General features: G+C 46.0%; 1 protein-coding gene across 3 annotated transcripts in view; it reads right to left on the reverse strand.

The window, feature by feature from the left end:
* Positions 1-24,362, reverse strand: part of MGAT5B (alpha-1,6-mannosylglycoprotein 6-beta-N-acetylglucosaminyltransferase B) — a 175,635-nt gene that overhangs the window by 46,243 nt on the left and 105,030 nt on the right. For all 3 annotated transcript variants that reach the window (XM_024101714.3, XM_065563389.1, XM_065563388.1), the window contains 2 exons: positions 4,028-4,159; positions 882-1,015 (listed from right to left, as the gene is read on the reverse strand). In XM_024101714.3, the coding sequence (XP_023957482.2) occupies positions 882-1,015; positions 4,028-4,159 (266 nt within the window). The remainder of the gene's footprint in view (positions 1-881; positions 1,016-4,027; positions 4,160-24,362) is intronic.

Consider the following 24,362-nt stretch of genomic DNA (forward strand, 5'->3'; position numbering starts at 1 on the left):
TCAATGCACAGCTCAGCTGGCCAGAGGGCACACGGGTGGGCCATGTGAGATGCTCACCTCCCCTGCTTGCACAACATTTCCCAGCCGCTGCTGGCAGAGGGGGTAGGGGGAAGCCATAGGCCAGGGGACTGAGATGCAAACCCAGGACTGCTCCTGAGAAGCTGCTTACAAATGGAAATGGAAGGCCCATCCCTTCGTCAGTGCCAATTGGGTGTGAAAATGCACTCTTTTCAAGTGAACTGGACACATGTGAGCCTGCAGCTTGTGGCAACGGATAGAGGGAACAAGAGTGAACCTGAGTTTGTGGGATCTGAGCAAATCAAAGTCTGTTTTCTTTCCACTGCAGTTGCTTTGGGAGGGGGCGGTGACAGCGGTGACATGGGCAGTGGACTGGCAGAGTAATTCAGATACATCCGAGAACCTATTTGTGCTTTTTGTGCATTGGCCTTGGCCTGCAATGATAATCTAGTGATCAAGAAATAGAGCCAGGTAAAAAAATAAAAAAATTGGCAAATAGTAAATTTGCCAAAAAATACATTTTTGGCAGCACCGGAACTTTATGCAAATTCAGGTTGAAGTTGTCAAATACTTTTGGCCAAAAAAACCCTGAAAACAAAAAATTTTGAAAATGTCAAAATGTTTCTTTTTGAAAATGTTTGGAATCGAAATTCAAAGTATTTAATTTGTCCGGCACACATTTTTTTCTTTGTTTTTCATTTTGGTGAAAAACAATCAGCTTCGATTTGAAACTAAGCACATTTTTTTCCAGTTTGACCTCTGAACCACCAGATCAATTATTTGCTCAGCTCTCTCACCCAATCTGCAAATACAAAACAAATAAAACCCCATTAGAAACAATTACCAAACAAGGGATCACTTACGAAACATAGTCATGAACTGCTTGGGATTCAGGTTCCAGTACCCCCAGTTTGTCCGGTAGCCATGCAGAGTGGCATACTCCTCAAGGTTGTAGGCTGGCTCTGTCCCAAAGGTATCAATGACCCGAACGCGACACCTGCCCAGGCAAGAGAGCAAAGGGCAATGGTTATATTCTGCTCCCAGTCTGCAAACAAAGAGCATCAAGCCACAAGCTACAGGTTCGCCCTCTAGCATCAGCAGGCCAAGGAGAGGCTGTTAGTGCTGCTGAGGGCTTGAGCAGATGCTCATTGAGTGGAATGACTGCTTTGAGAGAGATCTGAGAGTCCTAGAATCCAGCCTGTGCAGGGACAGTCCCTCACATCAGTGCCCAATTACTGGTTTGAGCATCCGTGCAGCAAGTAGCATTATGTGCTCAAATGCATGTCCCATGGGACAATAGAGAGGCCAAGCCAGTGCCGTGTGTTTGAATATCAAGGGCCAAAGGCTTTGGTGAAGTGTACTGCCTTACCGCCTAAAAGCTGGAGGCCTGGGAAAAGACGACAATGCCGTCAATGCTGACAGCTGAGACAGATTTAGGGACTGTTAGTGCAAGTGCCAGTGGATTAATTACAATGGCTACAGCTGGGTGTGATGCAGATGGGCACCGAATAAGTTTTGCCTAAGCAGCTTCACCAATACAGGCCAATGATGATCAGCAACCTCTGCTCCTCCAGTCCTGGTCCCATACACTTCTGCCAATAGACTTTGATTGGCAATACTCCCCTACGCTCTGTTGTGGCGTTTAGCAATACCCCTGAGCTAGGGACAGTGCTGACCTGCACTGTCTCAGTGCAAGCACCAGGAGGCATTGCACCTCACCTGGCAGGCAGCAGAAGCACCCCTGGAACTGCACCCCTTCAGAGTATGCAGCTTATTCTCTCTACTGCTCAGTCACCTTTTGGGCAGTCGTGGGCAGTCACAGTAGCCAGTGGCTACTTGGAAGTAACTGGATGGCAGGATCACTGATTGGCCAATGAGAATTTGGCCTGATGATGTAATTTTTCCATCTTGAACGAGTGCCTTTGTTGTCTGAGTATATTGCTATGTGGACAGAGTGCTATGAAAAACAACAAATGGGCATTATCCCTCTGACTCAAGGAGCTGGATTAGGCTTCTTCACTAAAGCAGCTGTTTGTTCTTACAATTTACTCCAGAGATAGCCTGTGGAACTCATTGCCACCAGATAGTAATGTGGCAAAGAGCATTTTTAAAGAAGATTCAGTATTTTTATGAATAATAAGAATATTTGCACTTGGGACAAAAATTATAATGGGTAGAAACATGCTTCAGGACATAAACTAACCATTAATAGCCTGAGGCAGGAAGAAATGTCACCATAGGGATGGTATTGAACAACTGTCTATCCAGAGGGTTTTACACCTCCTGCAGTATCTGGTGTTGGCCACTGTCAGAGACGATACCAGACTAGATGACTATGGGTCTGGTCCGCTATTGTATTTCCTAGGTGTATAACTCAGTAATAAATTTGTTAGTCTCTAAGGTGCCACAAGTACTCCTGTTCTTTTAACTCAGTAACTATTGCTCTAAACACAACATGCTTAGGAACCTCTGGCATTAGCTATTGTCTGAAAAGGATGACAGATTAGATGGATGGTCAGTCTGTTCTGGCCTGGCAGTTCCTTTATCTCAGCAAATCTGGGATTCAAACCCAGGTCTTGCCATTAGTAATGCATAACGTTACCATTAGGCCAACAGAGAACTGGCATTGGGCATCCGCCTTAGATCAAAAGGGGAAACTGGAAGCAAAGCACTAGTCGAATATTCAGCATAAAGGGGGGAAAAGTATCCTAAGTGTCACCTCTGGAAAGGAAGAGATTCACTGCTCCCTGTTGCGCAGGCTTTACACCCACCCAACGTTTGGGAAAGCTATTATCTATCTCCAGGAGACATTTTAATGCTTTTCCAAATATCCCAGGAATGCGGAGGTAGGCATTACATGGCAAGAGGGAGGAAGAAAAGAGAACGTGGAAAGAGAGAGGAGAAAAAGCAAGTGGCACGCACAAAGCAAATGCATTTGTAATAAAAACAATAACACCGCCTGTCATCTTCCCCTCTAATAAAATTGTGTAGGATAGTGGAAGGGATGGGCGAAAATGTAATAAATAGCAGAACTATCAGTGCTAAATTAAATCACATACTTTGCAGGCTGCTGATGTACCACGGGGATGGTGACATTTGTCTCTCTCAATGGTAAAGAGGAAGGGAGGAAATGGGCTGTGGGGGGGAGGAGGAGGTTGTCTTTCTTGCAAATACAAAGAGATCTCTCTGTCCTGTTATGATGGTGGCAGATCCCACCTACAGCGTGCAAACATACTAGTTACACACATACTTCTCCCAAGGGTGTTTGCTTTCCCATTGGAGAACCTTAGAATGAGTTCTGATCTCAAGACAGTGGCAGGTGAGGTTGTGCTCCCTCCTTCCCGGGCATGTTCTGACAGCTGCTGGGAAGGTCTCTGGGCAATTTACCAGCTGTCATGCACATAAACAAGGCTGGAAACAAAAGGCTGAATTCCTCCTCCTTATGTGCTGGAGATTTATGGGGGGGCTCATTGGTAGGGGAAGGGAAAGGCTGCAAGGTCAGGGGAGTTTCAGCAGGTCTTGCCATGATAAAGAAAAGACAGAGCAAAGAGAGAGAGAGAGAGAGAGAGAGACAATTGCTCAGTGCTGCAAACATTTCCCCTCTGGGAATTTGGGTTCAAATCCTGGATGGGGTCAGATTTATCTTAAAAGGTGTCTCTTCCGAGTCTGTGTCTACACCCTGTGTAAAACTACCACCAATTTAGGCACAGAACAGCCTCATTAGGTTGAAGGACCGGAAGAGTTTAGGACTGGAATAGCACGGGGTGCTGCAATCAGGACTGAGGTGCACAGGCAGAGTTGGACTGGACTGGAGCAGCACAGGAGGGGGAGGGCTGGAGCAGTGCAGGGTGAGGTGCATTGGCAAAGCTGTGTGATGAAATTTGCAAAATCCCAGGCCACAACATGCCTTCCTCTAGGCAGAACTATTTGCCCCTCGTTTTCATTAGCGCTAGCGTCATTTGCTATTTAAAAGTAGAAGCAGAGAGGAAGAGAGTGATTTTTTTCTTACCTGTATTTCTTAAAGGAGAGCCCCATGTGTTGCTTCATTTGCTGGAGGCCATGGTAATCAGTATAAATGAGGTCAAAGGGCAAAGGGACAGTCAAGGGACAATTGCCACGTCCCGGAGGCACCCCTAAATTACTGAAGAGAAGGATTGATCAGCCATACAATATAAGCCCTTTCACCTGCCATAGCCCCATTTCCCTGCCATGCGATTTAAAAGTGCCATCAACTGGCTCCTTCCCGGATGTCTTGAACTCTGCTTTAATCACATGTTGTCACTGGGGCCCCGCATGGCCTCTCCCCCATGATTCCTACTAGTCCATCTCCCCAACTCGTTGCATGGGCAGAGCTGACTCTTAGGGTGTCCTCTGGTAAGCGGAAGCCTGGGATTTGCATTTACTGTGCGACAATGACACCGTTTCAGGGATGCATCAGCTGCATGTGTCCAGAGAAGCAGGGCAGGGAGTCTGGTAAGCATTGGGGGTGCGGGTGGGGGAATAAGTTACTGCCTGCTTATACATCCTACAAATCTCATTCCTGGGGCAGGGAAAGAGGAAGCAAAGAGAAGTCTGATCTGTGTTACTGAAATCATCACAGGGGGTGAAACTGCCCTCTGTCCAGAGGCCTATGCCCAATTTCAGTCCCACTTTAACTCTAGTTTGGGGGCTTAAGAAGGAGAGCCTTATGCTGGTGCAATGTCACCCTGTCATTCAGTAACTAGAGCTGGCCCATCTGGTGAAAAATTTAGAGATTTCGGGGGAGAGGGGAATGAAAAATTCATCCCAAATTGGGACAAAAAGCCAAAATTTTGAATCTTTTCTGGAAATGAAATTCCCATTTTTTTTGTTTGTTTTGGGTCCATCAAAACATTTTGTTTAAATTTTGTATCTTTTTAATTTTCTAATTTTTAAAAACTACAGAATAACATCAACTTTGAAAGGAAAAGTCATTTCAAATTGAAAAATGAAAACTTTTTGTTCCAAAAATGTGAAATCAGGACACTTCACTTAAAACAAAAAACAAAAAAACCAAAAAACCACATTTTTTTCTAAACAAAATTTAATCTAAATCAATAATGAATTTTGAAAAATATTCAAAGGTTTCAGAGTAGCAGCTGTGTTAGTCTGTATCCGCAAAAAGAAGAACAGGAGGACTTGTGGCACCTTAGAGACTAACAAATTTATTAGAGCATAAGCTTTCGTGGACTGCATCCGAAGAAGTGGGCTGTAGTCCACGAAAGCTTATGCTCTAATAAATTTGTTAGTCTCTAAGGTGCCACAAGTCCTCCTGTTCTTCTTTTTGTGAAAAATATTCAGTTTTGTCAAAACAGCATATTCTGATGGAGAACTCATGACAAAAATTTTCTGACCAGTTCTCTTATTAACAGCCATAGGAGGGTGACCTTTGTAGGCCCACATGGAGGGAGGCTGGACTATAGGCCATCTCTTCTCCCTCCTCTCCTCTTCTTTTGTATGGCTTGTATGCTGGGGACACTGGTGCCTCTACTACCCCAGGGTTTGTGCCTGGCCCCTGTAGGGAGAAGGATCCTTGGTGCAAGAATCCCAAATATGATCTGGCTTGCTTCTATAAACCAATCTAAAAGGCAAGTTGGTCTGGTATCATCCTGGAGCACCGTCTCTCACTGAGCAATGCTTAGGCCATGTCTACCATATCCAGGCTAGTGTAGTGCCATAGTGTAAACGCTTCCTATAGCAAAGGAAGGGGTTTTTCGATTGCTATAGCTAATCCACCTCTCCAAATGGTGGTATCTGGGTCAACGGAAACATTCTTCCATTGACCTAGCCACGTCTACACCAGAGGTTAGGTTATTCTGTTCGTGGGTATGACTTTTTCACCCCTGAGCACCACAACTATGTCAAGCTAACTTTTAAGTGTAGACCTGAAGCGTAGAATGAATTAATGAAGGACCACTCCAAAGCCAGCAAAAACAAGGATTTTCAATTTAAGGTGACTTAGCTGCACATAAATGCTTGCAACGGCTTCATTGCTCTTGTCACAAAGAATATAAGTGTTAGCTCGGTGTAGAACAGAAAGGGTCATCTGCGGATAGAACAGGCTCTAGTTTTATCACTTGTAATTTAGGTTCACTTCTATGGGCAATTTTCCACTAAGTGGCTGATCGGGGAGATGACAGGAATAGAAAGACTCTCGTCTCTGAGAGCCATCCCAAGAAGATACATAAATAAAGCAAGAAGCAGAGGCTCAGACACCAAATTTGGAGCATTATATTGGCCTGCAAGAGCTTTCCCGACCCTCCGGTACATACCTGCCAATCTAGCATCACAGTCCATAGGCTCAAAATTAAACTGGTGAAGGAGAGCCAACCCCAAAATCCTGACACGCCATTCAAAGGCACTAAGATAAATGAAAAGCTTGGGGCTAATCTATAAGGGATGTCAGATGTTTCAGATATGTGTGCACACGAGATCTCTCCACTTATCTAACCTGTGTGATGGGAACTTAAATGGGTGTTCAGATTAGTTACATTCCGATAACACTGAAGAGGAGGCATGGTCCGCTGGTTAAGAGACTGCTCTCACTTATGTTGTTCAGAGGCTAGCCCCCTGGTCTAGGGCTTAAGAGACCTGGATTCTAATCTTAGCTTTGCCACTGACCTGATGGATGATTTGGGGCAAGTCACTTCACCTCTCTCTGTCTTGTCTAATTAAACTATGCAATTTGCCGCACGGACTCTCTCTCATGTGCCTGGTACAACATGTGCCCTTCCTTCCACTGCAATACTAGAACCTTACCCCAGCCAACGTCCCTGAAGATGAGGGACCTACTCATGGAATAAAACACTGTTTAACACCAGGGTAGCACAATCTGGCCTACCGCAGGAGACTGAAAGTTAGGACTCCTGGGTTCCATTCCCAGCTCTGTCACTGGCTTCTTCAGTCTTTTAACCTCTTGTGTCTCCATTACCCCTAACTTAAAAAGGGTATAATATGAACTATAGCTCTGAAGGGTGTGGTGAGGAGTAATTAAAGTCCGTAAAGTTCTTTGAGATCCTTGGATGAAAAGTGTTCTCTAGAGCGGAGCTGAATTTAAAGGAAGAAATCCAGATCTGCAGACAATTTGAAGTTTAATTTGGATGGACAGCCACAGATTTGGGGAAAGAATTGCTTCTCTAGTCCTATTGTTTGTATTAGTGCCTCCGTTAAAGACACAGGAGCAGATTCTCCATTGTCCTGCGCACTGCATAGTCATTTATACCAATCCCAAGAGGGGGACAACCATTACCATTCCAATTACGGGTGTTTCACACCCCCACTGCACTGGTGCAAAAGGCACAGACCAATGGAGCTCCCGGTCCAGACATTCAGATGTACACAGAAATCAGGAGGGTGAAAATATATCCCTTCTAGGACACTGCACTATGAGTGAGGGGAGCTGGAATCTGTGTGACATGTTATTAACTTCACCTCACTCAGTCTCAATTTCCCATCTCTCAAATAGGGACAATAATCATTCCCTTTAAAGAAGGTGGGTGGAAGAAAAAAATCCATAAACCTTTGAGAGGTGTTCAGACCCTCCTGTGATGGACGCTCTACAAGGACCTAGTGAGCCAGAGAGTGGTAAAATTGGGACAATGACACTTACCCTTCTTTGTAAACTGCTTTGAGATCCTCAGATGAAAAGCACAGTAAATGCTAAGTCTGATTATTAGAATGAGCATTACTGCTATATAAGTGCAAAGAATTATTAGATTGCAACTTCTCTACATCTCTATCATTATACATTAAAAAACCGATTGGACTGTGACAAATGGAAATAATCAGCGCTATCATGGAGGAAAGACATAAAGGTTATCGGTATCAAAGAGCAGCAAGATAACATTTAATCTCCCTGTTTCCAGAATTGCGGCTATAATTCAGTACTTGCTTCAACAGGCAGCTCCATGACCTACAATATACGGGAGCTGAATCCACTGAGGATTACATAAACCGCAATTGATAATTAAGTGTAAATAACACAAAATCATGCAGCTCTCTGCTAACAAAGAAAGATCCACATTTCTAAATCAATACTTGAAAAGAAAAATACACGTTATGGGGTATATTGTGCTACACTTAGTCACAGGGGTGAGCACATCCTGGCAGACGCTGTCGCATTGAAGTCACCACTTTGTCCCCCACACGGGTAAGGGTTACAACTCTAGCTCTATACCAATTTTTAGCTGTCATGTTGTCCAGTTGTTGTTCTTCTAAAAGGCAGCACCTTCCTCTTTGGGGGCTTGGTGGAGATATTTCTGATTGACACTGGTGTGTGTGAAGGCAGAATCAGGCCCTTTTCTCTCTTCCATGGTGAAACGCACCCTTGTGCAGAGAGCCAAGACAAAAACTATGCGCCACTTAAGTCCTCGAAATATATTCATAGGTCTTTAAGACCAGAAGAGACGATTAGATCATCTAGCCTGGTTTCCAGGGCTTTAGTGGGTTTTAACTGCTGTTTGGTCCTCATTAGAGTTGATCAAAAAAATCAACCCCTTCACCCAAAATGCAAACCCCAACCCCTTCCTCCCCCTCCCAAAACCCAGCCATTATTTAGTTTCTAACTGAAACTGAATTAGTTCTTTTTTTTTTGTTGGGGAAAAGAAGCCCCCGCCCCAAAGACTTTGTTTGGGTAGAACGAAACATTTAGAATGCCCATTCAAAATGCCACTTCCATCCATTTGAAATGGATCATTTCGACGTTTCTCCACATGCTGTTTCGACATTTGCGAACTGTTGGTTTTGGGGGAAGCGGGGGTGACTGCAGCTGAAACTATTTGCCAAATTCAGCCCGAGCTCATGAATTGGTTTGGTGCCCCCCAAAAAACTGGATTTTTGGTGAATTAACTGTTCATCTAAAAATAACGGCCTGGCTCTAGCCCTCAGAGTGGCCCTCTGCTCTGGAGTGAATTTTTAAGCACGCCGATCGGGTAAAAAGGTGGGACATTTTCTTCAGTGCAGCTGATTTCCTGTTGGACATGACACCACAATGAAGCTCTCATCACAATACATGCGAGATGGGGTGAAGGAAGATCAGACACTAACTAGCCTCCACGACTGCTTGACAAGTACGACATCCTCTGCACAAGGCTCTGTTCTTAAACACTGTCCTCAAGATGATGTCCAGGCACCATGGCTCCAAACCCTGCTGAAGCATTAGCTGCCCCCTCAGTAAGCACGTGTCTTTGCATGACACAGAGTGGGCCAGCTCCTCAGCTAGCGCAAATCAGCAAACTCCACTGACTTTAATAGAGCTAAAGGCAGTGATTCTGCTTAAGATAAAAGCTTTTTATCAGATGGCTGTGCCCATTTGTCTCTCACGGGAGTGGATATCCCCAAACTTGAGGAGATATCTCAGTTCATAAATCCATGGAGTTTAAAGCCAGAAGGGACCATTAGATCATCTCGTCTCACCTCCTGTATTTCTCAGGACATTAAATTCCACCCAGGTACCCCTGTATTGAGCCCAATAACTTGGCTTGGACTAAAGCATAATTTGTGTTTGGCTAAAGCGTCTCTTCCAGTCTTGATCTGAACATCACTTGGTCATTTATTCCAATGGTTAAATCACCCTCCTTGGTAAACATTGGTGCCTTATTTCTAACCTGAATTTGTTTGGCTTCAGCCTCCGTCATTCTGCCTTTCTCTGCTAGATTAAAGAGCCCTCTAGTACCCAGGATTTTCTTCCCATGAAGGTACTTACACACTGTAATTAAACTGCCTCTCAAACTTCTTTCTGATAAGCTAAACAGATTGAGATTCTTAAGTCTCTCGCTGTATGGTGTTCCCTCCAGCCCTTGATCGGTTTTGTGGCTCTTTTCTGCACCCTCTCCAATTTTTCAACCCCCACAACTGGGCACAATATTCCAGTGTTGGTCTCACCAATGCCATACACACAGGTAAACTAACCTCCCTGCTCCTACTCATTACATCCGAGAATCACCTTCACCCTTTTGGCACCAGCATCACACTGGGAGCTCAGGATGAGTTACTTCTCCACTGTGATTCCTAAATCCTGCCAGTCACTGCTTTCCAGGCTACAGTCCCCCAGTCTGTAGGCATGGCCGGCATTTCTTATTTCTAAATGTATAAACGTGCTTTTGACTGTATTAAAACACATTTTGTTTGAATGGGCCCAGATTACTAAGTGCTGCACCTTGCTCTGGATGACTTCCCACGCCTCATCATTATTTAACACTGCCAATGTGTGTGTTTATCCACAAGTTTTCTGAGCACTAATTTTACATTTACTTCTAGCCGACTGGTGAAACTGTTGAATAGGGTTGGGCCCCCCGGAACCCCACTAGAGACATGCCCCTTCGATGATGATTCCCCAGTGATGACGGCTACCTTTTGAGGTTCATCCGTTGGCCGGTTCTTAGTCTATTTAATGGGTGCTTTATTGATACTGTATAGTGCTGATTTTCTAATCAGAATGTTGTGCAGTGCTAAATCAAACCCTTATAAAAGTGTAAGAATTTAATATTAAAGAATATAAAAGTCTATGCATTTACCTGTACCATCCAAACTTGTAATTGCATCAGTTTGTACTCTCATCAAAGAACAAAAGGTTTGACAAGACCTGTTTTCTATAAAACTATGATTACTTGCATTAATTATATTCCTTTCCTTTCTTAATTGAATCCTGTATCCGTTTTTCCATTAGCGTGCCTGGGACTGATGACAGACTAACTGGCCTATAGTTACTCAGGTCATACCACTTGCTCCTTTTGAATTTTGGCAGCCCGCTAGTACTCTTATGGAATTTACTTGGTATTCCAAGATTTATTAAAAATTAACATCAGCAGGTCACATTGAATGCAATGAAGCTCATGATCACTGGTCCCTAGGCAACCACCAACTTCCAGTCCAGTGATTAATTCATCTTTATCCATCACCATGAGATCCCAAACACTGTTATCCTGTGTTGGGTGCAATACCTTTTGTGTTAGAAAATTATCATCTGTAATTTAATAAACCCCTCCACACACACACACACACACACACACACACACTATAGACAGGTGCATAAGGAGTAACATCCCATTTTCCAGTTTGCTCGGCAGTCTGTAATAGACCATTACCAGTACCCTCCCTCTGGGCTTTGCTAGTTAGCACATTGATCCATGTGCATTAAAGAGCCTGTAGTGCTGACTCTAAAACAGGGCACGGTGTATATAATAATGAATAATCCCTCTCTCTGACTTTGCATTTTTCATGAGTAGATCCCAAAGGGTTTTACAAAGAAGGCCAGTAACATTATCCCTGTTTTACAGAGGGGAAAACTGAGGCACAGAGAGAGAAAATGACTGACCCAAGATCACCCAGAAGGCTAATGACAGAGCTAGCAATAGGACACAGGTCTCCTGAATCACAGTCCAGTGCTTTACCCACCCCTGCCCACCCTCTACCCTCTCCATCCTTGCTAAACAGGTTATAACCAGTGAGTTTAACATTCCAATCATGCAACTTCAGTCTGCACCTTCAAGTTATTTTTTTTATCCCTCCTTATTTAAACATTCTCTATTCAAGCTTTCATCATTTGCCAGTTAAGTCAACTAATTTTCTGCTAAACCCAATTTCACTCATGGTTGGAGTGAAATCTCCGCAAATTTTTCCTCATGCCGTGTACTACTGACGGCGCTTGAAATTATGCAAATAAAATTGATGAACACAAATGCCTTTTTCTCCGACAGCTTAGCCGAGAGATTGGTTTTAAAAAAAACCCGTTGATCCCCATATTCAGAACCACTTCTAAGAAACGGAATCTCACAAATAAACAATTGCCTGACGGAATCTGCTTTTGCTTGAGCTCCTTGTAAACCCCCTTGGCAGCTACCAAGCTCTGAGGATGACGTGGTTATGATTTCTCTGGCATGCACATTTGTATTGCCACAACTTCAGAGATTAGCACATTAGTGACGGCCAAGTTCGGCTCTGGTTTTGTTGATTAAATAAAGGATAATGCAGACAAACACTGAGGTTGTTTCCCCTTTAATTAAGCCCGTTAAAAGAATCATGTTCACCTATAGAGCTGTTCCTTTCTAGCTGCTCTTAGACATCTGCCTCTAACAGCTGTGCATACTCCAGAATAAATCTACAGCAGGTTCTTGTCCTGCTATTTTCCCCTTATAGGTAATTTAATCAGCCGAGGGATTTAGTCCCTTGCCAGAGGCCCTCAGAATTCAGATTACCACAGGTTATCTTCACATCCCATTGACCTATTTTCAAATTAACCCACGCTTTGCTTCCAAGTGATTGCTCCCCATACTGAAAGGGCCAGAATCAAATTGATCCTGGGGGTCCCTTCTGCAAGCCAGACCAATATTCTATATCATATTTAATTTCATCACTACTGCTGGCCTCTGTTCTCAGCAGCAGGCGGGCGTGCAGGAGGGGAGGTGGAGAAAGGGCTCTGCATGCCAGCAAGATGGGACACAGTCCAACAAGAAGCTTCCCCCTTAGGGATGGATAAAGCCAGTTCCCTCCCCCCTGCTGAGGCCCTGATTAAAGCAGCACTGGTGTGCGCATGAGGGGGTGAAGAGAGCCCACACACAGGGAGACTGCCTCCCCTACCCACAATTGCACCGCCTCTGCCCCAGCACGCAGGAGCATTTGGGAGGAAGATTGGGAGGGGCAAGGCTGGGGGATCCAGGACTAGATGCATCCAGTGTCCATGATGGCAAAGAGACATCCTGATGTCCTGGGGCTGCAGTGATATTTCTGCATCCCTGCTCTGGCTCCTACAGAGCTCTCCAGGATACACTCCAGTTAGTCAGACTGGGTGAAACTCACCCCTGTAAAAATGGCGAATATGAGGCTTAGGCCTCATTGAAGTCCCATTAGAACTTAAGTGGGACTTAAGAGGGACACAGGTCTTGTAGTGTGAATGTCACCCCCTGCAGTCTGATACAAATTTGCCTTAGATGGAAAATAGCTGGGGCCGCGTCCTCAGCTGGTGTCCACAGCTCTAAGAAAATCACTGGAGTTGCACTGATTTGCACCAGCTGAGACTCTGGCCCATTGTTTCTAGGTTGTAGGCTGAGATTTTTAAAGCCACCTAAGGAATCTGGATGTTCAGGTCCCCATAAATACCAATAGGAATTGGGCATGCAAATCCCCTGCATGACTTTGAAAATCTCAGCCTGGATCTCCGACATAAAATGAGCTGGAGATTTTGAGTTTATTTCCAGGCAAAGTCTCTGAACCTGTTAAATGGCTTTGCCCCCATCCTCTCCTGCCAGAGCTGAAGGAGCACATACTCCTCTCCTCAGAGTCCAGGAGAAGCATGTCAGTTTCATCTTGGCATTCGCCAGCATGAAGGGGCAGTTCCTGGGGGAGCATGGTCACTGAACTGCAAAGGTGAGCAAGGGGGTTTCTATCCCATTGGCTTAATAAGGAATGCAACAGATTTCAACAGACCCAGAGAGACTGAAATGGGCATCTTACCAGAGGGCACCATGGGGTATAATATTACCATCTAGCGGCTGGATTCTCCTCTCACACCAGTGTAAATCAGAAGTGATTCCACTGACATCAAGGGAGGCACACAGATGGAAAATTGCTGCAAGTGAGAGGGGAATCCGCCCCAAAGATTCATTTCTCATTTTTTAATGTTTGTCTGTGTTTGAAAAACTTCATCTGCATCTCCCCATCCCACCACCCCAATTCTCTTAGGCTCAAGACCTTTAGGAAGGTACGAAATTCAGAAACATGCTCCCAGCTGTAGGCCATGGCTTTTTCACGGGCGTGATCACTAGAGCAGTGGTTCTCAACCGGGGGTACGCATACTCCTGGGGTTACATTGAGGTCTTCCAGGGGGTCCATCAACTCATCTAGATATTTGCCTAGTTTTGCAACAGGCGACATAAAAAGTCTGTAACGAAGTCAGTACTAACTAAAATTTCATACAATGACTTGTTTATACTGCTCTATAGACTATACACTGAAAAGTAAGTACAATATTTATATTCCAATTGATTTTATAATCATATAGTAAAACTGAGAAAGTGAGCAATTTTTCAGTAATAGTGGGCTGTGACACTTCTGTATTTTTATGTCTGATTTTGTAAGCAAATATTTTTAAGTGAGGTGAGACTCGGGGACACGCAAGACAAATCAGACTCATGAAATGTGTTCAGTAGTCTGAAAAGTTTCAGAACCACTGCACTAGAGAACAGTGAGTGGAGCACATCACAGTAACTCTAACCAATGGATAAAAGGCACGCCGGGTTAACTTAAATGGCACATCTCGTGTTTTCTGCAAAACTAGTCACAATCCATTTGAACTGGAGTTTGCCAGCATAAATATCCCCACTGTGTGGTCTTTTGATCCCAGCTCTATGATTGCTGCTAAAAAGGTCATTATGAACTTGAGGGTTGTTTTTTTTTAATGCCTGGTACCTTGCTTATTTTTAAAGCAATCCACATAACAAAAGCATCTCCATGCACCACCAGTGTTTTAACTCCTTCTTAGCCTGTGATAAATCCTGTCCCCCACACACTGGCAAAGAGACAAAGTGAGGGAGTAATTGATTCATTCATTTCCCTGGTTTAAGGAAAAAACTGTTCTCTCAAAGCTAGAGCCAATGATGGAAGAATCATCCCTGGACAAACAAACTCATATTCAGCGCCACCTGCTGGAAGCAGTTAGACTTTGTTCCTGGAAAATATAGAGCCAAAGTAAGGCTTGAGCTGGGATTACTCACCTGAGTAATGAGAGCCCTACCAAGTACGTGGATAGCCCAGTCTCCAGTTCATCTTGTGTCCTTTGAAAGGGGGCTGCAGCTGCTGTAGGGGAATCACCTCCCCAGGAGAGTGTTATGAGAAGACTGACACTTGGTGCAACCTGCAGCATTGCAAAGGCCGTGTTTTTCTGAGCTGCAGGGATAAGCGGTGTCTGGCAGAGATGAATAATTTAGCAGCATGCTGGGAGTGGGGTAAACACCACCAGAATTAGGGAAAACCCAGCCCTCCTTTCCTTTTGGTGGCAGAATTTTTAACAAGGGGCTCCCACGCCAGCTGCCTCTAACACACCTGATTTCTCTAAGTCTTTGATACCAGAAATAGTCACCTCATTGGCATGCTTCCATTCCCACTGCTATATGCCAACTTAGCAAAGGTTGCTGTGTGTGAGAGAAAAGAACCTGTGCTCAGATGCTGAATGGTGTTTGACGAACATGAAGACTGCTCTTTGTATAGAAGATGTACCCCATGCAATCACTATATAAACAACATGATAATTATATAATAAGACTCTTATCACTTTTATAGGCAGAGGTTTTTGCAGCTGCCAAGGACCCAGTTAGTGAGCTAGCATTTGGTACAAAATAAACATATTTCATGAAGAAGTGCAATTTAACAGCTCAATGATTCCCGCTAATTCAGGCTCCTCCCTCTCTTATGGAATGAAACCACAAAGGTGGAAGGAATAACTCCTTTTTATTATTGACAATGGCAAGACTGTTTATCTGCATTCCTTGGGTGGGAGCTGTCAATAAATCTACCTAGCTACCTAGTCACAGAAACAGAGAGGCCTCTCTAATTATAGGAAACAGCTTTTGCAATTATCCTAGCCTGCAGGGCTTTCATTTTGATGTATACGCTCTTCATTTTGGAAATATGTCATTGTGGCTCTGTTGACATGTGGCCTACACAATGAAAACAGCTGTATCTGGCCAGGAAAGGGAGCAGCGATATCCCTGAAGGAGCCACGGAGGTTATCACAATGTGCCATTGTGTGATAAGATTATCTCTGAATAATACTGCTATGGCAATTCAGCACTGGCAAGTGGACAGCTCTGCGAATGGAGACAGTTTAGGGCCGGACTCTCACGGGTGTAACTCAGGAGTCAATGGAGCTATGCTGACTTACACCAGCTGAAGAGCTGGGCCTTAGGGTGAAATGCAGCCCTGCACAGAGAGTCACACAGTTGGATTTCTCCCATAACTTTGTGCTACTCTTTTATGGTTCGCATATAACTCCCCCTTCTATTATACCCCCAACTCTAATCATGCCGAGAGCAAGCTCTGTAGCACTTCCAGGGCAAGTAACCCAAACATCTGGAAGTCAGACAGACAATGGAGATCCTTTCAGAGAAGGATATGCAGATGTTCTGGCTACCCCAGCCAGTGGCAGAAATGGAATATACCGCACCCTCTGGCTCACTGGGACAGTTCCCTGGAACTGAGTCATAGACACTGCTCACGTGCTCAAAACCTTTTGACCTCACTGCAGTTAACCACTTAAATACTGATCTGCTCTGTGGTGCAAAGCACTGAACACATAAATGCAATCCTTCCACCCGACCAGGGGTCTTCTGCAGGGGCCAGCATACTCCCTACAGATTCCCATTCTTCTCTGCACTTGCCTGAGAGTTACCCTGCTCGAGGGCCTCCCAGAGGAGCCAACCTGCTTTCTAGATCTATATCTCCTCTTCCTCCCCACCTCTTCCCCTTTGATCTCCTTCCTGCCAGAGTTTCCCTGTCCTGGAAACTCTCTCCCCATCTGGGCTACTTGGCAGGATTTTATAATCACCTGATCAGTCTCCACTGAGAGGTACTGAGCAGTCACAGGCGAGTTGGGCCCTCCTCCCCTTAAAGGGCCAGCCACCCCAGGACATACCCTTGAGTCATTTAGGCATGTTTGGAAATCTCACAGACAACTCCAAACTCTTTTAGGTTAAAAGCTACATTTCCAACCATCCACTTCTTTTTTTCCTATTGTGGAAATAGCCATCTTAACCCTATGGTCCCCATTCCCTGTAGCACTTGGCTGTCCCATTCTACCACTCTTCCCTTGAGGACGAGACCCATAAAACTCACGAGCCATGCCGGAAAGGAAAGCAAATGAAGTCAGCACCCGTGTGAATCCTTTCCTGCTAGCACAGGATACCAAGGAATCATGGGCGCTAAACGGAATGCAGTGAGTGAGTCTGGAGGAGGAAGAGAGAGGCATGCTACGCACATCCAGCAATTATTTCAGAGGTTGGCCGGGAGGCGTGCAGCATGAAAGCTAGGCTTGAAAAACATTACTTGCAACTTACCAACATGCACTCACAAGCCGCCTCATTAACAAGCAAACTGGGCTTTTCAGAAGGAATCGCCCTTCTCCTCACCCCCACCCAGCAGTCACACACCCAATGGGCCTGATTCTTATCTCCACGAAGTCTCCAGAGCAATGTAAAGGCTTCAGTAACAACGAGAATCAGGCCCATTCTTCGCTCTTACGCTCTTCTGCATGGCCCAGTTTGTTTCCGTCTTGGCTCCATCTGAAGACGTTACCAGAAGCGCCCGTGTCCCCTTCTGACAGCTTTACATACACAAGATGCAAGTTATGGGGAAGGAAACTTGTGACTAATTGATTTGGCTTGATGCTTTCGCTTTTGTTCCTGGGAGCTGCAAATTATGGCTGATGTTATAATACGTCTAACAACCGCCCTATAAGCCACCGGATAATTATGCATGTTTCGCCTCCTGCCTGTCAGGATGCATAAGAGGTAAGCTAAGAAATTCAATGAGAAATGCAAAGGAGGGGAAAAGAGAAACACCTGCATATAATTGAAGTACAGGAGGAAAAGTAGCCTCTGCTAAGAGTGAGCAGCATGATTCAAGGATCTGGAGGAGCTATATGTGAAAAAAATGAGCCCTTTTTTTTTATTTGTATTTCAGTAGCACCTTGAGGCCTCTGCCAAGATCAGGGCCCCACAGCGCTAGGTGCTGTACAAACACACAGTAAGAAACAGTCCCTGCCCCAAAGAGCTTATGGCTTAAAGAAACAAGGCATATCTAAAAGATACACTCTAGCTTCAGCAGGAATTAATTCAGGAAAGCCTTAGTGCCTGTGTTGTAACAGGAAGTCAGACTAGAAAGATCACAGTGGTTCCTTCTGGCCCTTTAATCTAGGAAAGCAAACAAAGGGTGTGAGGGGAAACAGAAGCCCAGAGAGATGAAGTGACTTGCCTGTGGTCACATAGCAGGCCAATAGCAAAGCCAGGAATAGGACCACGTCTCTTGGCACCCAGCAAAGTGCCCTTTCCATTAGACTATGCCGTCTCTCTTATGAGATGGCTGATTGCGTCATCTGGGACCCGATCCCATTTCTATGGAGGTCAACAGAAAGTCTCTCATTGACTTTAGTGGGAGCCGGATCTGGCTCCTGGAGCTGGCGGGTTCACAGGTATTTCAACGATCACCAGTTTAGTTGTGAAAATATCTGAGAATCCCAGGAGTTATATGGCTTTTAGCACAAATTAATATTTGTCCAAAAATTCACGGGGCAGGGCATTTTTCTAGGTTAGTCACCATTCGCTAGTCACCATCCATTATTCTCCTCTTCAGAGTGTTACCCAGTCAGGAACCAGCCGCAATACCCCATCACTAAATTGGCCATTCACATCCCATTAAGGTCCTGATTCTGTGATCTGATCTGTGTGCGTGGACTCTGGTATCTGTTCATTGACTTCAGTGGGACTCCACATGGGTGCTATGGTCCTCCGGCATGGATCAGATCAAAATACTAACCCTTGGAGCAAGGGAGGGAATTGTGCCTCAGAGGGGTGACTCTGAGTCCCAATGTGGCTCCGGGGCTACTCCTGGGATGGTACAGTCTGTACACCCCCTTACCCACAGCTGTGCCTAAAAACCCAACTGAGCCCCACAATTATTTATTAGTATCATGTATTATTAACCCTAAGTATTCTATTCAGCTTCCCATTGCCTGTATCAGCAAAGGCTTTTCTAAGCATTCCTCAGATCCTCCACACAGCCCAGAACAGAAGTAACAGCGGGGAAGTTTCTAGAAAGAGCTAGAAAACACAGAAATGGCTCGCTGGCTCCACTCAATCCAGTGGTTTTCTCTTGGCTTTTACATGTGACAGGAGGGAAGATTTCTCAAACTCCCTGCTACACAATGCCAGCCCTGCAGCAAATTAAGAGAGGGGCAGGAAAAATTATTCTTTTCAAAGCCGCTGCTCAGAGAAGCTGCTTGCAACAGCAGAGTCCAGCATCAGCTCGAGCGGACTTGGCGGCACCAGAAAATTAAGTCCTGGCAGAGAAAACGACTGCCAAAGGGGAGGGGTTCCCCCTCCTGGTGGGGATGATGACAAGGAGAACTAACTGCTCTGCATGGACTGGAGATAAATTATAACGTGCAGACACAGGCTTCTCTCGGCCATTGCCCTGGACTAGGAGAGGGTACGTTGTTCTCCCACCAGGGACACTCACAGTAGTTACCCTAGCTGAGCCAGCACGCTATGGGCTGAGTCTCAGGCGATGCTGTGCCCCTGCAAGAGGGAAGGGGTCTGCAGCGCACATTAGTCCTCCTCTCTTTGCCTATCAAAGTTTTTGTGGTGCGGAGGAGCATTCCAGTGGCCTCTGTCCCCTGCCACACAGAGGTATGGAGCTTGGAGATCCCTGACCCAGGTCAGGTGAGGGGCAGCAGGCACTAAACGTCAGTCTCTTTGCAGCCCTCCTTGGCTGCAGGGAGCTCTACTGCCCATGCCTCTTTCCCCGGCATGGGGGTACGCCTGTGTCTCTCTGCTGGGTAAGTGTTGTATCCGACCCCTGGCCCCGGGGCAGATCCTGACTCTGATCTCTCCTTCCCTCACACAGGTGCTGTTGCCATATCTGGGAGGTTTTTTCTCTGTAACATCTCCAGTGTCCATCCCTCCCACCCCCAGTGCCAATGCCCCTGGCCAAGCTCCAATCTCCCCTCGCCTCTACAACTGCAGCCTTCTCCCCCCTGTCCTCCCAGACCTCCCTCCCGCCCCGCTTTCGAAATGCTGCTGGGAAAACCACCTGCTTTGCTTGCTGCTTGGGCCCTGTCCTGCCCTTCCACCGATCCCTTCCCCGGCTTCCTCCCTGCTCCTCCTCAACTCCGTTGAGGCAATCTGCACCCACAGCACACATGCCTGGAGCAGCCCCCGTGCATTGACAGCCCCTGGGTGTTGTGAAGGGTGTGCAGGGGGGAAAGGTTCCTTGTGATCGCACATGCATAAACCCTGCGCACAAGACACACTGTGCACAACCTAGCCCTTAGCTTGAAGCATTTCTGGATAGAGGCCTTGTCATGATCCCGCCTTCATACCTGTCTGCAATGCACTTCGTGCAGTGTGGGCACTAGACAAAGAACCAGCAGTTTAATTAACTGACACGAGTAGAAATCATTCATTATAATGCTAATTAATACATTGCTTCCTGAGAAGGCTCAGCCTGCACCTTGGCTCCTAACTAACAGCATGAAACTGCCTCTCTAGACCCCTCTGGATTTTACATGAATAACCCATTCCCAAGGACAGCAATTATCTGTGTCCTTTCGGCCCATCGGACGTGGGTAAGGAATTGTCCTGGGCAAACAGCACTCTGCAGGGAGCCAGTGTCTGGAACCCTGCTGGCTCCCACGTGTGCAGTCCCCTGCACGTGATGTGCCAGACTCGAACTGACAGGGATTGTGCCTGCAGTGCTGTTCTTAGAGCACCCTCTGCTGGAGGAGCCATCCAGTGGCATTTACACTTGCCTTGGAATATATGCCCTGAATGTCCAGGCCAGAGGAGAGAAGCTGTGCTGGTTTCCGATATTGGAAAGGGGAGACCAAAAGGTGACAAGCTTAGGCAACAAATCAGTCTCAGGAGGAAGATAAGGCATGCAGGTCAAGATGAAGTTCCTTTTTGACTTGGCTGCCCCACAATAAAATCCATTCAGAGGCAGCAGTCCCAGTTCCAAGCTGTATTTTACCGCAGAGAAAAAAGGGTACGCACTTTTGCAGCCAGAATCATAGAATCATAGAATATCAGGGTTGGAGGGGACCTCAGGAGGTCATCTAGTCCAACCCCCTGCTCAATTCCCAACTAAATCATCCCAGCCAGGGCTTTGTCAAGCCTGACCTTAAAAACCTCTAAGGAAGGAGATTCTACCACCTCCCTAGGTAACCCATTCCAGTGCTTCACCACCCTCCTAGTGAAATTTTTTTTTCTAATATCCAACCTAAACCTCCCCCACTGCAACTTGAGATCATTACTTCTTGTTCTGTCATCAGGTTTCACTGAGAACATTCTAGATCCATCCTCTTTGGAACCCCCTTTCAGGTAGTTGAAAGCAGCTATCAAATCCCCCCTCATTCTTCTCTTTTGCAGACTAAACAATCCCAGTTCCCTCAGCCTCTCCTCATAAGTCATGTGTTCCAGCCCCCTAATCATTTTTGTTGCCCTCCGCTGGACTCTTTCCAATTTTTCCACATCCTTCTTGTAGTGTGGGGCTCAAAACTGGACACAGTATTCCAGATGAGGCCTCACCAATGTCGAATAGAGGGGAATGATCACGTCCCTCGATCTGTTGTCAATGCCCCTACTTATACAGCCCAAAATGCCATTAGCCTTCTTGGCAACAAGGGCACACTGTTGACTCATATCCAGCTTCTCGTCCACTGTAACCCCTAGGTCCTTTTCTGCAGAACTGCTGCCTAGCCATTCGGTCCTTAGTCTGTAACAGTGAATGGGATTCTTCCGTCCTAAGTGCAGAACTCTGCACTTGTCCTTGTTGAACCTCATCAGGTTTCTTTTGGCCCAATCCTCTAATTTGTCTAGGTCCCTCTGTAGCCTATCCCTACCCTCCAGCATATCTACCAATCCTCCCAGTTTAGTGTCATCTGCAAACTTGCTGAGAGTGCAGTCCACGCCATCCTCCAGATCATTAATGAAGATATTGAACAAAACCGGCCCCAGGACCAACCCTTGGGGCACTCCACTTGAAACCGGCTGCCAACTAGACATGGAGCCGTTGATCACTACCCGTTGAGCCCGACGATCTAGCCAGCTTTCTGTCCACCGTACAGTCCATTCATCCAGCCCATACTTCTTTAACTTGCTGACAAGAATACAGGAGCTCTGTGCTCCCAAGCCCAGCTGAGATGGGGAACCACGGCCTGGCTGACTGGTAGCTGTTCTTCACAGCTTCATTCAGAGGAGTCTCAGGGGAGGCACTAGAGTCAGTTTAGAACAGGGGATTTTGTCAGTGCTAATGGATGTTGAAGCCACCAGGCTCTGTAGAATGGCAAAAAATGATGGATTACGATGCCCGCTGCTCTGTCTGAGTCCCCCGCTGATGAAAACAAACTTCTTGTAAACCCCGCCAGGACTCAGCTCGCTGTTTCTTGTCATTACCCATAAGAGCAAGCTCTTCATTACAAAAAAAAATTGGCATTAACTTCAATCACTCTTGAGTATACAGATATTCTTTAGGAGGATGATTTAGCACAGCACAGAGTGCGCCTGATAACCTGAAGATTTTGTGATCTGTGCATGCTGCTTTGAAAAGCCGCTGGGCTTTGCAGGACTATTATTTTGTTAAGCTAATTAGTCGGGAGCTAATTCTGTTCGTTAATTCTGAATGCTACATTTTTTCTACCCCTTCGCCCTGCCCCAATAAACTTTTCACCATGGATTGGTTCTGCAGTGGATGCTGGCTTAGCGCCAGGGCCAGCGCAACCCATTAAGCGACCTAGGCAGTCGCCTAGGGTGCTACATTTTGGAGGGCAGCGACCGCGGGGGTATTTCAGATGCGGGACCTTCCACCACCTCTGTGGGGGGCGGCATTTTGGGGCGGGACCTTCCACCGCCTAGGGTGGCAGAAAAGCTGGCGGCGCTCCTGCTTAGCGCTGCCCACACACTAATCAGTCAATGGAGTGACTTTGGGGGTTGCTTGTTTTTGTCTCTTTTCTTTGCATCACCCCTGCCTTCATCATATATTCACTGTCATTCACCCAGTGAGTCCAGGCCACTTTGTAGGGGGAAACATTGAGATGTTCTACAGAGCGGTTCTCCAAAGGGCCAGCTGATGACGCAGCTGCATCAGTGGTGATTAGAGCTGGGCGAATAATTGATTTTCTGGTGCGGTGGCACTTCCAAAAAAAAATCGGGGGGAAAAATTGAAGATTGAATCTGAAACTTTTTGGAATTTTCAGTGAATTGAAAAAAGGTGGTGCCGGGTCTGGCTCCCAAGTGGGAAACTGAAACCTGCGTCTCCCAGCATCCAGGTGAGTGCCCTAATCGATGGACGATAAGCGCAGGGGAAGTGGGACGGAGCACAATAGCACCCCCCTCCACTCCCTCTTGTGGCCGTTTTGTGAATGGCCAAAACTATTTGTGTCAAACTCACGCATGGTTTTGGGTCAACAGAAACTGCATTCCTCATCGAATAAATGATTTGTGTGAAAAATTTCACCCAGCTCCAGTGGTGAAATATGTATAATGCTAGAACCCCTTGCCCCTCCCCAGCCCTGTTTGCAAAGATCACATTTCCCCCTTGCCAATAAACATGCATTACTAACAAATGAATGATTAACACTGAGACAGGGTGGCTCAAGAGAATGTCTCAGAGCAGAAGATCAACTAATCCTTGCAAAATGAATGGATCCTAGATATAAAGTTGTGAGGCCCCATCACTTGAGTAATTTGAAATTATACTGCACAAAGCCCTATATAATGTACTTCAGTGAACAATCTGACATTTGTGGAGGGCCCAAGCTACATGAACAAATAGCTCTTTTCCATCTCTAATGTCCACTGGCCTGATTTTAGAAGACACTTCAGTCACTCAGTGCCGCTGACAATCCAGAAGACCCACTGAGTGAAATCTGGTGGGCCCAATTCTTGTTTACACTATGGCCTCTTTCTGCCACTCTGGCATAAATGGCATTTGCTTTTTAAGGCCTCTTAAAAGAGAATGAGGCCTGGCATGCTCAGAAGACATTTCTGGTGCTGTCACAGGTCTCCGTTCCCATCACCCCAATCCAGGGCTTGTCCAAAGAGGTCGCCCAGTGCTTTGAAGCAGTAACTCTGACCTGGCAGTGTTGTGTGGTGGGCTTGTGAAGTTTGCAGCCTACTCTGTGTCTTTGGTTTGCCAGCTCTTTGCCATGCTGGTGTTCCTCACCCCCCTCCATGTCGAACATGCCTCTCGCCGACTCATGATGAGTCCAGAAGGGCAATTCTACTACCAAACGGGGCTACAGAAGTGAATGCAATATCTTTGGGGCCTTTCTACATGGAAGCTGGGGGCGAAAGGTTGATGTTATTGCCCAGACATGGAACTGACTCGGCCAACATCTGGGTTATGGAGTCTGAATAGTGCAGTAACAGTGGAAAACTTCCAGATGTGGGATTTCAAAACTGCTCGGCATTGGTCTAACTCTGCTCCCATCCAAGTCAGCGGGAGCCTTACAGTGGTTTCCGATGGGAGAGTGTAATAAGGCTTTTGAAAATCCCACCCACACAGCTCCAGAAGGAGTCTTATCCACACCTCCAGAGTTCCCGCTCTGACACATTGTGTTGCTC

This window comes from Chrysemys picta, chromosome 12 (assembly GCF_011386835.1).
Source record: "Chrysemys picta bellii isolate R12L10 chromosome 12, ASM1138683v2, whole genome shotgun sequence".
NCBI lineage: Eukaryota > Metazoa > Chordata > Testudines > Emydidae > Chrysemys > Chrysemys picta.